The following is a 13,357-nucleotide window of genomic DNA, read 5'->3' as shown; positions in this document are numbered from 1 at the left end:
GTTCACGATAACAGACCCTTCCGACACCTATCAAGCTCCTCATTTCCAGGAATCATTTAACCAAGTGGCCAGAGCCACAATGGATGAGATCAACAGAGGCACTGAGCGGACACTGGTTAGGATCGTTCCTTCCCAACGTCGTGATCATTCATCAAATAGCTCGGAGCGAGCAACCCGCACGATAGCGTCCTCGAGGTCAGCGCCTGGTGGAGTCTTTCAGAAGTCTCGCGTAGTAGACATTAGGAAGAATCTGATGGCACGTCATCAGTTCACGCAAGTGCCAGCCGAGCATCCTCGAGCCTGCATGAATGACATGAGCTGGAACCCCGCCACGAACGACCAGGTAATTCCCCCAGGGAGTCGCCATTTGATAATAGGAGACAGTTTGGTGAGGGATCTGAATGAGATCTTCGTCTATGGTCAGACTACCGCTCTGTCCTTTGGAGGAGCCTCAGTAGCTCAGGTCATCAAGATGATAGAATTCCAGAGCGAAGATCACCTGGATACGCTGGTAATAATGCTGGGAACCAACGACGTCTCGAGAGCCCCAGTGACTCCGGAGAGCAAGTGGGAGCCTCTATTGGTCTGCATCCTGAACGAACTGAAGGAGAAGTATCGGCCCAGTCTGGTGGTGCTGTGCACGATACCACAGAACCCGATGGTGGGCACCACAGTGGCAGATTTTAGATTTTATGAATGGCAACGTGACACGGTGGAACGAAATGATCCGTAGTCTGGTGAGAAACAACCCTGGCGAGCTGCGACTTCTGGATCTCGAGAACATGCTGCGCATGATTGATCACATCGCGCTCACTAGAGATGGAGTACACTTCAATACCCAACGAGGGAGGCATTGGATTAATGATGTGTTTCAGACGCAATTGAGGGAAGCGGAGCAAGAGTCGAGGGCGACCGGTCCTCTGGCTCGGACCAGTTCGACCGGAGGAAGTAGAATAAGGACAACCGTGCCCGAATCCCTCGTCAACCGTCTGGGGCCCTTGGCAACAGAGACGGTTGCAGCCGCAACCGTTGCTCCGAGCTCAAACGTGAGAGACAGGCTAGGGACTGCTCCTCCTCCCAGGCCGCAATCGATTGGAAGCCGACTCGGGAGATCAAGGGAACAGAACAACAGGAATAACTCCCAGACCGCGTCTAGGAGGAACGATCCGCCTGCCACGACAAATCCTGCTTCGATAGCAGGACCGTCTACAAGTACCGTGCCAGCGGAGGGAATCGAATCAGGCAGCGGGCTGCTTTGGAATAGATCAGATCCTAGTCATTGGGGTCAGTATAAGACGGACATGTCGGCGAAGTTGAACATGAATACCTTGACGTGTCGGGAGGACGCAATGAGAATGACTGGCGGAGAAAGTCCCACAGTATCGCGACTTTATCGGATACCGGGCGTGGATTGGCTGTTAGCAGAGCAGGAGAAATTCAGCTCCTCGACCTCACTCCGACATGTGGATTTGAGTGGATTGCCTCATGACAATACCTTTGGACCTTTGAACACCCGGTCGCTCACCGATTTTCGAGATAGGACCCGGGAAAGGACACCACCTGCTCGCAAGGGCAAGTTCCAGACAGAGAACAAGCCCAATAACAAGCATCACAAGATGTACAGGCAGTTCGCTAAACCACCCGGTCAGACGCCTGGCGAGTATTCGAGGGACTACCCCCGAACGACAACAGTGGTTGGAGACGATAAGAGATATGGGAAACTGAAGGCCCCAATAGGCGATGGCCTTTTTGCAGCTTATGATCCCTTGGACATGAAGGCGGCCAAGTATCTTATTGTGGCCGGCTCCGATTATCTCTATACTCCCCGTTCTCTCTTTTGGCCCGACGTGATCTTTTTGACGGCACCTAAATTGGACTGGGGACAAGCAATCGGCATGATGATAAGTGTGCGAAGGGTGGTCAGTATGGAGCCGCAGGTAATAGTGGTTGCAGGCTCAAATGATCATCTGCAAAGCAGGGCCTTATTGTCACGTCTGACGGATGGGTCGACCCCGAGTAACGAGGTTATAGGGGAGGCGATAATGACACTGCTCTCGGCGATGGCTGAGGTAGAGGCAGCAGCAAGACAACGCTTCACCATGAATGTGGTGAAGATGATCTTTGTATTGTCCCCAGGGTACGCTGCATTACCGGAACCCCTCCAATTTGTATATACAATGGTCACAACAATAGCAGAGGGGAGGTTCAATGTGATAATTCCTGCCCCAAACAGAGTAGTGGACCCGGACAATTACTACCCGTCCCGATCTGATCTTCCCGCCTGACATTTCGGATTCCATTTCGTATTTTGGGCTGACATTTCGAATGCCATACAGGGGCTCAGAGATTGTAGCACAACTCGGTTGGTGCTAGATGAGGTTCTGGGGTTGGAGCTGTCCAACTTCGCCAGATTGCTGAAGTTAAGACCAGGGGTAGATGACGATCATCTGTTAGTACAACAGGTGGCTGATGATCTCTGGTTCAGACAGATGGATCATGCAGAGAATGAGCAGGGAAGGATGATCAGAAAGAACATGACGTCAGCGGAGGAGGACCTCATGGCAATGGCTTTGCGTACGAAGCCGCACAACAACGTATGGTTGTATTTGTCACCGAGGCTGTGCACCTTGGGTGAGGACGCGTTCGAGCATGCGCCGGCAATAATCAAAGAGATACACGCGTATCTAAAGAATCTATTTGATGCCCGGGAGTCAGCTGGAGGTAAGATGTTGAAACTGATGCAGGATGTTAACACGATGTCGCTGGACAAGTTCCAAGCTGACGTGCTGGCCACTAAGGCACAGTATGAACGATCAGATGCTATCTTGGGTGGAATGGGAGTGGGATGGACGCCATCTTTCCTATCGACGTGCTATCCGAAGGCATCTAGGAACCTGATCGCGAGTTTCGTCAAGGACATCAGGAAGTTGTCGATTGGCCTGGTGCTAGCCTTATACGTGACATTTGGTCATGAAAACTTTGTGAAAGGACCGGCAAACCTCTTTACCCAAGCGTTGGCAGATTTGAGATTGGATGGACTCCTGACTCTGATTGCCATGACCTATGGTCGACTGGGTGACTTGCTTGTGCTGTTGCGTTACCCTGAACAGCTCCTGGAAACAAGTCGCGAGTTCAATGCGCAGTTGGAAACCGCCTCGCTCAGGAAGATGAAGGATTGGAGGACTCTCCTGCTCCAATATCTCTTGCAACAGAACAGAAGCGTCACGGGAGAAGACAAGGTGGCGACGAACGCAGGCGAATTTAAGCAATATTGTGGCATGCCCTTACTAACAGACTTGGCTGTCATGATGCGGATCGATCCGTTGGCTCTGGTCCACGGATTGCGGGAAATCGTCACAGTGGTGTATGGACCGGTGATAACTTTCGCGTTCCCGGACGTACAAGTGAAGGCATACAGGAATTCGGTGTTGTATGTCAACCTGGTCTCAGTCGTGGATTGTTCCGTGCTGAATTGGGTAGAGCAGAGTGAACTGAGAAGGCTGGCTAGCGACGATAGGCTGTTCGGAAGAATAGCAGAGCCAGGCTGGGTGTTGATGGACTTCAACAACCACTTCAAGTGCCGAATGGGCCGTGAGGATCTGTCCCACATCCAGTTTAACCCAAAACTTTGGAATTTGAGGCCAGTGGTGAAAGATACCGGAGAGGCTGTGAGAGTACCTCAATTGCCAGGAGCCTACACACGCGCGAAAGAGAATCAGCAAACATGGCTTCCTGGGTCCAGGCCGCTGCCGGACCCATGCCCTCGATATCCACCGATAAGGAGGATGTTGTTGGGAGTCACATCTCCCATCATTGCCCCTCGCATCGGAGCAGCTCGTGACGCAGAGAGAAAAATGCTGAAATGGAGTGAAGGGATGGAGCCGCGCTTCATCAGTTGGAACGCTGCAGCCGCGCACACATTTGACTTCACATTTCCTGATGCTTGGAGCAGGAAAAAGATCAAAGCACCACCTTCCAGGAGACCAGAGGTCTCGGCCGAAATGTGGAACGAAGTGTATTCTCCCACGGATGACCTATCAAGACTGAAGTGGTCAGGAGAAGTGAAGGTAGTGATGATAGAAGTGGCAAAGGAGAGCAGAGGGGGCTCATATATAACGATAGAGGACCTAGCACCACATGGCGAGGAATCTGTAGAATTCCTGGTGAATGATGAGTTGTTTTATCATGCAGGAGACATGACCGTACCGGATCGGCCGGACTCGGGCATAGACTCACGACAAGGACCTTCAGGACCCAGGCCGAAACCTGATGCAGGTGATGCTGAATTGATGGATCATGACGACAACGATACCGAGGGAAAGACGGAAAAACCGGGTGAGACAGATCTGGGTGCGTTAGAGAGAGACCTGCTAGAATACCGGTTTAGTGAAGACGACGATGGGGAGGTCGATGGGAGTCTATTGCTAATGACGCCATCGTCTTTCATGTCCCCTACAAAGGAGGCGTCGGCCGATCTATCTCCGATAGACCCAATAAGCCAGGCTAGAGAGTGCCGAAGCAGGGATCCGCAGAGACTGCTTCATGAATCACCGAGGAGGAGGAAAATCGAGGAGTCAATGAAGATATCATTCCTCAGTACGTTACCAGAAGAGGAATGGGAGAGATATCAGATGAAACTGGAAGGACAACTCGACGTGGTCGAGTACAGTCGAATAACTGTGCCGGAATCGGTCCACATGGGAGATCCGGCAGGGGGTTATGTGGAGATGTTGAAAGCGAGGAACTCCGCGAGAGGGCACCTGATGGCTTGGAGCGAGAAGCGAGTCATGCAGGAATATCTGAAAGAGCTCACGGAGAATTCGAACTTGAATCGAAAAGAATACGGAACGGTAATGTCCTCTGAAGCGAACGAAGTCGGATTGAAAAAATTGCTAGAAATCTCCTGGAGGGCGGCCCTCCAGAGATACTTCGACGAGGCGATGCATGCACCTGCTACGGTGGCGGCATACCTGGCTCATCCTTGCGTGAGAACTGATCTGCAAGTACGATTGGCTTGGTGCTTGATGGGCATCAGGAAAGCGGAGTATGAAGCCAGTAATGATTCGAAATCACGGGAACAGGAACTGGAGTTGATGGAAGCTCTGCGAGCGTTGATTTCGAAAGATGATTCTCCTGTTTTGGGAGAATGCATAAAGATCATTCGGCAAAAGGGAGTTGATTGTGAACTATACCAGGACATGCCATTGACTGTGCCAAGCAAGGAGTCGAGTGATATGGAAAGCTATCGCAAGTTGGAAGAGGTGAGAAGATATTCCAACAAAGAATTGAAAGTGAGCCGAGAGTTGATTGAAGCGGTCAGAGGACAAAAAGAGTTTGCAACACTAGGGAAACTGAATTCGTTCCAATATGTGTCTGGCATACCGGGGATGGCGTATAATCCCTTCGTGAATGAAGAAGCCAGGGAAGCGTACTTCGACTATGAGCAAGTCATAGTACTCAATTTCTGGGTCGAACGTATTAAAGAAACAGGAATGCTGATGGTGGAACAACCCAAGCTGGGAATTATCTTGGAAGAACGAGTGGTCGAACCCTCGGTTCCCGAGCTAAAGGGGCAAGTGAGTTTTGATTGTGGTTCTTGGGACGGTCCCTTGAAAACCAGTCTAGTGACGATGTGGGAACTCATGAAGCCTTCTTGGTGTCCACATCCTAACGCCGGTTTAATCTGGGACATGACGGCGGATATCACGTTAGACCTAGATGATGACGCAAGTTTACATGATCTGGCCATGATACATCATCTGCTGGCCATGAGATTGACGAAGAGGAAGAGCAACCCATCCACGGAGCTGTCCGAGGAAGGTCCATCGAGTAATTGGTTGAAGCAAGGAACATGCTTGACTCAACACAATGGGATGGAAGGACATGTTTGTAACCTGGGACACTGCCTGGTTACGCTGAGCGAGCAGCATCGACAACTGGCACGATTGTACGGAAGATTGAGCATGTCAGATAAGAGTGCCATGGAGTTGGTCGCAGACTGCCATGGGGTGACAGACGTAAACTTGATCACAGCCTTGGGATTTTGTAGCATGACGAGTTCGATAGAATCGCTTGAGCGCCTAGAGCGTGCCCATGAGTTAGTGACGTCCCTCAGCGTGGAGATATTCCCTGGAGCGTTACAGACAGAGCAGAAGATTGGGGGCTGGCGAGAAGCTCTAGAAAATGAAATGAATCTGAAGGATAGTGAAGCCTATCACAGACCTACTGGTTCAAAATATATGGTGGGTTCAAGCTCCGCGCCATACTGTAATAGCAAGTATCCTACGCACATGGTGGTAATGGATGCGAGGACGCAACAAGTGTTGGTTGACCAACTTTTCTCTGTGCCAAAGTGCGTGAGGTTGGCCAGAATGTCGGAAAGGTCATATGACTTGTTGGCAAAGATCTTTCGGGCAGTCCCGAAGAGATCCGAAAGCGAGTTGCAAGACGTTGTGGGTGAAGAGTTTATGAGACTGAACGAAGGCAATGTGAGTGAGTTCCAGAAACAGAAAGCGAGTGGAGCCTTACCCACTGAATTCCCCACAATAGAAGAAAAAGACGACTTACATAGAATTCTGATGGAGGTGGAACCGTTGCTGGGAGCCTCAGGGTATCGGACCCGAAGGAACATAGTGAGAACCCATGGGGAGTATCCTTGCCACTGCTTGGCGCAGACGTTGTGGTACCCCAAACGCGGGAATCTGATCCTAGTATGGGACGTGGAGGAGTTGTACTCCACGGGGTTGCCCGATCAGAATCAACAAGTGTCAATCGTGGTGGTTAGCGCCATGCTAGCAGTGAGATGGCTGGAGGCTAACGCGGACACAAGTCAGCAGGAGACGGCCGTGCCGACTCCTGAGCAGCTGAGCAACGTGAAGATGAGTCGTGAATTGGATCTTATCAGAACCACCTGCAAGGTTCTGAGGATACCTAAAGCCATTGAAAGAATATGGTCAAGGCAAAGATTGATGCCTTGGTTCCGTGCAGTGATGACGTCATGGATGTATGAACGCGCGAAGCGTCATATGTCGAGGAACACGGAAGCCTATCAATCTTTCCAGCTAGGACCAGGAGCCTATAAGAGAGCATTCTTGACGCACAGAAACGCGGTCACCACAGCGGTGAAGCGGGTAGCTGGAACGCCTTGTGTTACTGAAGATGAGAAGAAAGAGGTCTTAAGAGCTGACCTAGAACGAAACGTGAGCCTTTTGCACAACAGCTTTTGCAGGAACCGGGAGCAGAAAGTGAATGTGGACTTGCTACCTTGCTGCAAACCGAGGCTGTTGGAACAGGAGAGTTGGGGCACGGCCCGCAACTCCATGGACATGCTGGAGAAAGTGTTGGAAGACAGCGAAGATCAGGATGGAGAAGTGATGGAATGAAGATGACCAAAGAAGATGAGAGAAGGAGAGAAAACTTGATTGTATTTGTGCGCTAAAACTTAAACCAATCAACCAAGTTTTGATTATTGAACTTGTTAAACTTTTTGTTTTGATCTAGTTTGGTCAGACCAAACTTTGAAAATTGTTGTAATTGTTAAAATTGTTGAAATTCTTGATTTTAGTTATGGCTATTTATGTATGTATATGAGGAATCTAGGTGAGTATATTTACCTATTTATTCACGACTGAAGTTTTTAACCTGTGTAAGACACAAATTCACTGTGTGGCGACATGGTAAGCTTGAGTAAACTCGCTCTGGAAGGGTGGGTAACTCAAGAACTTTCCTAGCCACAGAGTTTCTTAGTTTTAATATTGAAAGGACCGCATAGATGACTGATTATACTTGGTGAGTGAAGTTAAGTTAATTTTAACGGGTGCGTGGCCGTGCCACGTCCCACTTTTTAATCACAAAGAGCGAAAAGAAGTTTTCTGGCAAGACGACGTAAGTAGTCAGAAAAGAAATTTTATCTAGGACACTCCTCATGGTGCAAATTTTGTGAAAATGTTGAAAGGCAGTGAGATGTAGTACGATGCCATTTGTGAACACGTAGTGAGTTGAGGTGGGGTAGATAAAGTTCATTTTCTTATGCGATTTGTAAGATTGATTACAGAAAACTGGATAACTACCTGACAATAACCCGGTGTTATGCGATCAATAGGGACATTGATGGGGACTGTCCGGGGAGTATGTGCCATTCTGCCAGACTGACACAGTGCAACCTTCCGACGAAGCACGAATCAGAGAGAAAAGGCCTTAACAGCAAAAAAGTGCTTGGAGGGAGGGTCGGAATGTTCTAGAATTTTTATTTTTAAAATTTCGATTGGAAGAAGAATATTTCTCAGAAAAAGTTGACTGAAAAAGTGACGAGAAAAAAAAAACGACAGAGATTGTGAAAAACAGTCGTACCAGAGACGGAAAATACGAAGCCTCTTATCGTGGCAACAACGCACGATAAGACACTTGTCAACAGATATTGGTGGAGAAGGAGGCTTCAGTGGGGGAAGAAATACACCACGGAACCCTCCCGGGACACGAATTATAAGAGATAAGAGTGTTATCTCAGGAATATTACGGGAGCGGAGGCTTGGTCCCCCAAAAGACTGTTTATGTGAAGGGACTGTATAAACTAACTTTATAGCTACTGCAATGTCATAGATCTCTTAATTAACACCGTTATTGTTTGATATTTCAGAATATGAGTAGCTAGAAAAAGGAAAGGGTCAATCCATCTCCAATGGATTTAATATAAAACTGTCACACAAAAATATGTTAAAATAGGTTGTTCGAGCCGTGTTTTTAATGACAATCACGTAGTCTGAGGATCCGAGACTCAGCTATGTGGTTGTGTTCGCATGTAAACGAAAGCTGATCAAAAGTCGTTTGACTGATGGCCTAAAAATAGTAACTTTTTACTTAGCCCTAGACAGACCAGAAAATCAACTGGCAAGGTCGAGACGGTGAAAAACGAGTAGGATTAAGGTAACTGACGCCTGCCAGTCGTTAATAGGTACTTTTTCTACGCTCCGTCGCTGTGTAGTATTTGGGCGAATGTTACAATTTTCACTGGAAAATTGGAAATTAACTAGCCAATCTCCGACGTTTTTTTAAAGTTAACCCAAGGGAGATTGGCTAGTACTATTTGGCCATTGGACTGATAAATCGCAGTCTCTTTCCCTTTATTAGACTTTTATGTTTTCTTCGGGCCACTTAGAACTCTCTGTTTTTGGACTTATATTATCTGAATTCAATTACAATTGGAAGCTCCTGTGAAAGTATCGAGCGGACGAGACAGCCCTAAAAGAAGTTCACAAATGCGGCAAAAAGATAATACAATACAGAAAAGTTGCCATCAACTTAACTCTTTCGGGATTGTGGATAGTAGTGAATCTCGGTCTTCCCGCTGACCTCGGCATCCAAGGGACCATTTTGCGTTGTTCTTAGGAGAGATAGAGAGGGAGAACGAACCTAGAGAAGCAATCCCTTGAAATCTTAACGATGTAGAAAAATTTTTCGTAACTTTGAGGACGCGATGTGCAAGCGGCAAAGTTTTCTCTCAAGTGTCTTTTTTTGTTTCAAAATTTTGGTTCGTTTCAACTTACATAATCGATTCATTATTTTGATTCATTTCAATTTATTTCAAAGAGACATCTCTTTCTCACTCGAGGGAGGATCCTAGCAGATTTTTTTATTAAAACTTTACTATTTTATTATACCATGAAGATTCTGCTTCTGTATTTAGTGATTGAGGTTCACGAACCCATCAGAAAAGTGTACGAAGACATCATCAGACAAGTGTACTGTGGAAAAGTCTACGCTGATATCAACCGGTAATTCCTAACTGCTTATTGACAGAAGAAAATAGCAACAACAAAAAAAGAAAAAAGCCAAAATATCCTGTTATTAGGTCACTTTTAAAGTTCTTCCTTCCTTTGGTACCGACAAAAAATTATCCAATCCCTTTAAATGGCGAATTAAACCTGCGATATCGTTTTAAGCAACGATGTCTTGTTTCTTGGCAATAGACGAAAGTAGTCGAAGAGATCGCCAAAAATTTTTTTGATAAACCAGAATGTTAATAACTATTTTCAGCTTTTTTAATGTTTATCTTCCTCGTTATTTACCTCAAAGATGTTTCGTGTCTCTGGATTTCACTAGAGTTTTGACTTTCTCATTAGTTTTTAAAGCTGACTAAACAGCCCTAGTCGATGGTCAACATTTATCTTGCAAGATCTAGCAAGGCGCATGCAAATTATATCTTTGTCTGTTTTGGAATTTATCCATGGTTTATTTGTCTTGAACCTCTTGCAAGATTTTTTTTTTCAAAAATTCTTGTTTTTTTTTCTAATCAGAACAAACTTGGGTTTAATTTTTATCAAAGAGAGATTTTAGAAGTCTAAATTTTAGAAGTCGATAGCCAAGTTTGCAAAAAAATGGTCAAAATAGTGAAGAACCTTTTTGCGCTGTCCAGTTAGCCAACCGTATCTATGCATGAGTCGCTATGTTTTGTAATATAGGTGTCTCCTTGAAACATAAAAAAGCATGAGTTTTTTTTAGCGAGTAACTAATAGCGTTTAAGCTTGAATGTTGCTATCTTGCAAAATGTACACACATAATGATTAGAATCTTGCACGAATCTTGGATGATCTTGTGAGGTAATAATTGACTATCAGCTAGGGAACATATTTATCAAATAACAGCTTCAAATCTCATTTAATTTTTCAAAACGGCTAAAAGTTTGCAAAGAACAAAAGAAAAAAATCAAAATAGATTGTTTTTTTTTCGACGTTCTAATGTTTGTTCCTAAGTTTTTTAAACTTGTTTTCATTACTTGTGTCACAGATCTTATTACTGCTTTTCAGATAATTTCTAGCGATTCCATAAAAAATCATATATGGGAATTAAAACATTTTTGCACTGTAAAACAATTTTGTCTCAGGGGTATGGAGCTGCACGCAGTGTGTGACATTCTGCTCTCCAGAAGTAACATTGTCCAATGGAAAGGAGACGTCAGCAACCTCTTCAGGAAAGTCACAGGTGCGCAGCTACCCAACTAAATTATTTATAATTCCTGAATTCTTTTGTTTAGGTTATAATTATTTTTGTAACTTATTATTCCTATAATAATGTGTTGCGTATAATCAGTAGCGGTTTTTCCGGGGGGCAGGGAGGGGGCATACGCTCTTTTTCTCAGGAATTCGATCAAGCCGAAAAAGAGCAATTTTTTCTTCAAAATTTTCGAAAAAGTGTCTAAAAACGCATTTTTTGGCTTGTTCGCGTGCGGCGCAGAAAATTTGATATCGAAATAAGGTCCTGATTTTTGGTCGACCATTCATTTTTTCAATTTTTTTTGAATCCAAATACACCCCCACACCCCCCACAAAAGTTTTTAAATATTATTTTAATGGAATCATTTTTTCAAATATTTTTCAAATAAATAAATGTTTCAAATATTTGTGCAGGGAATTTAAGGCGCCTGAAAATGCATGCATTATTTTTAGTTCGTACGAAAACTCAGCCAAAAAAATCCAGCAAATTTAGAGCAATCTAATCTACTTTAGCTCTATAATCAAATATAAAAACAATATGCAAAGTTAAATTGCGGAATAGTAATTGACTTTCAGGAGAAGAGAATTTCGAACGACTTCCAGGCGGACTATATGAGGCGCCCAAATGGGTCGAAGCTGTGAAAGAGCACGAGAAATATCTGATGGCGGCACGGCTCTATCGAAGGGCAAACCAACAGGCCGATTGCCTCTCGAGCGTCGAAAAGGGCCTCGCAGTCGTACCGGCCGATTCTAAACACGCCGAAGCCGATTTGCTGTACGCTAAAGCAGAAATCGAGATGGAAAAAAGTACAAGTGAAACGTCTGAAAAAGCAATGGAGCATTTCCAAAAGTGTATTGAGCTTTACAAAGAAGCGAATGACCAAAAAGGTCAAAATGAGTGCTCCCTCGAAATAATAAACGTTCTACGACGAATGCGGAAATTTAAGGAATCGATCTTAGAACTGAACAAATTAGAAAAACAGTTTAGCAATGCAAAGTACGAAGGTGTGAACAAACATTTGATCAGAATTAACTTGATGCGAGGTTTGATTTTGGGGCTAAGTGGGGATAAAAGCATAGAGAACAAAGAGCAAGCGGTTTCTCTTCTCAAAGCAGGAGTTGAGAAGTGCAGGGTAAATGGGTTCATTCTCCTTGAGTCGCAAAGTTTGAACTCTTTGGCGTTGGTTCTGTTCCAAGTGTCGGCAGAAAATGTAGAAAAATTGAAACAAGCAGCAAAGTATCTCTACGATGCGCTGAACTTGAATGTGTATTGTGGTCAGACTAGATCCTGTTTTCAGCAGTACAGGAATTTGGGACTTGTGCATGGAAAGTTGGCTCATCTTGAAGACTGTACGGAAAGCAAGGTGAATACTTTAGATTATTACTATTCCCTGTGATCCCAAAACTAAACAACAATATGTGTTTGCTGCGCACGCAACACAGCAAGTTCCAACCAATTTAATATATTAAAAAGAAAACATTTTTTTTCGATTTTTTCCCGAACTTGTGCCGTTTTTTGATTGGTGTGACGAAAGGAGCAAAGCGAAAAAACGAAAGCTCATGGCATTAGTAAACTTGTCATGATTGACAAGGTTTTCGCAGAAAAATGAAAAAAAACTAAGAAAAAAAAATTTAATTGCTTTTTCTTTTCTGCTTAAAACAAAAACTTTTTATTGCCAGGAGACTTTTCAAGCTTAAAGCTTTTCCTACCATTATAGCAGCCACAAAAGCGTAAGACAAGACTTTGAAGGAAAAATTTCAAAGCGGTTTTTATCGGCATTGAGAAATTTTTGAATATTTCTATTTTTGATCGAATCCGGACTGAAATGGCTTCAATAAGATGAATTACTTGACCTATCTGATAAATAATTGTGATACCTGATGTTGCGTGGAAAAAAAAACACTTTTTCTCATGTCGTTCGATCCAAAACTGAAAGGGAGTAATGGAACCTGATCTAAACTACATTTTATGATTGGATAAATTAAATGTTTTACCAATGTAAAGTATTTAATATTAACCAATCATGATCCATCTAACTAACAACCCACTTATTTGTAAGTGCTGAAGTTACTTGTAATTTCAGCACCAGAGAGATTTGAATTTAACTTAGAAATTAGTTGGACTCTCCCGAGCACTTCAGCAGCCGCAATAAACCAGTATACCCTAGATCTATTGAGCCTAGCAGAGACTAGTTAAACAACCTGAGACTAGATAGTATAAGAGTAAGATTAGGATCGGTATTAGACTAAGAAGTTGCACGAATCTATCCGGCCGAAAATAAGATAGCGTGACGAGCAGACGGTGTACCCTATCCGAAATTACTCTATGAGTTACACTTCGGTCCTAACTCATCTGGTGCGACCATAAG

General features: G+C 44.7%; 1 protein-coding gene across 1 annotated transcript in view; it reads left to right on the top strand.

Annotated features, from left to right (window-relative positions):
- Positions 1-13,357, top strand: part of LOC134840117 (uncharacterized) — a 77,826-nt gene that overhangs the window by 44,647 nt on the left and 19,822 nt on the right. Inside the window, exons 5-7 of the mRNA XM_063855808.1 lie at positions 9,683-9,770; positions 10,880-10,977; positions 11,565-12,352. Coding sequence (XP_063711878.1) covers positions 9,683-9,770; positions 10,880-10,977; positions 11,565-12,352 — 974 coding nt within the window. The remainder of the gene's footprint in view (positions 1-9,682; positions 9,771-10,879; positions 10,978-11,564; positions 12,353-13,357) is intronic.

Source organism: Symsagittifera roscoffensis, chromosome 2, assembly GCF_963678635.1.
Source record: "Symsagittifera roscoffensis chromosome 2, txSymRosc1.1, whole genome shotgun sequence".
NCBI classification, from domain to species: domain Eukaryota; kingdom Metazoa; phylum Xenacoelomorpha; order Acoela; family Convolutidae; genus Symsagittifera; species Symsagittifera roscoffensis.
This window is presented reverse-complemented; position numbering and strand designations above follow the sequence as displayed.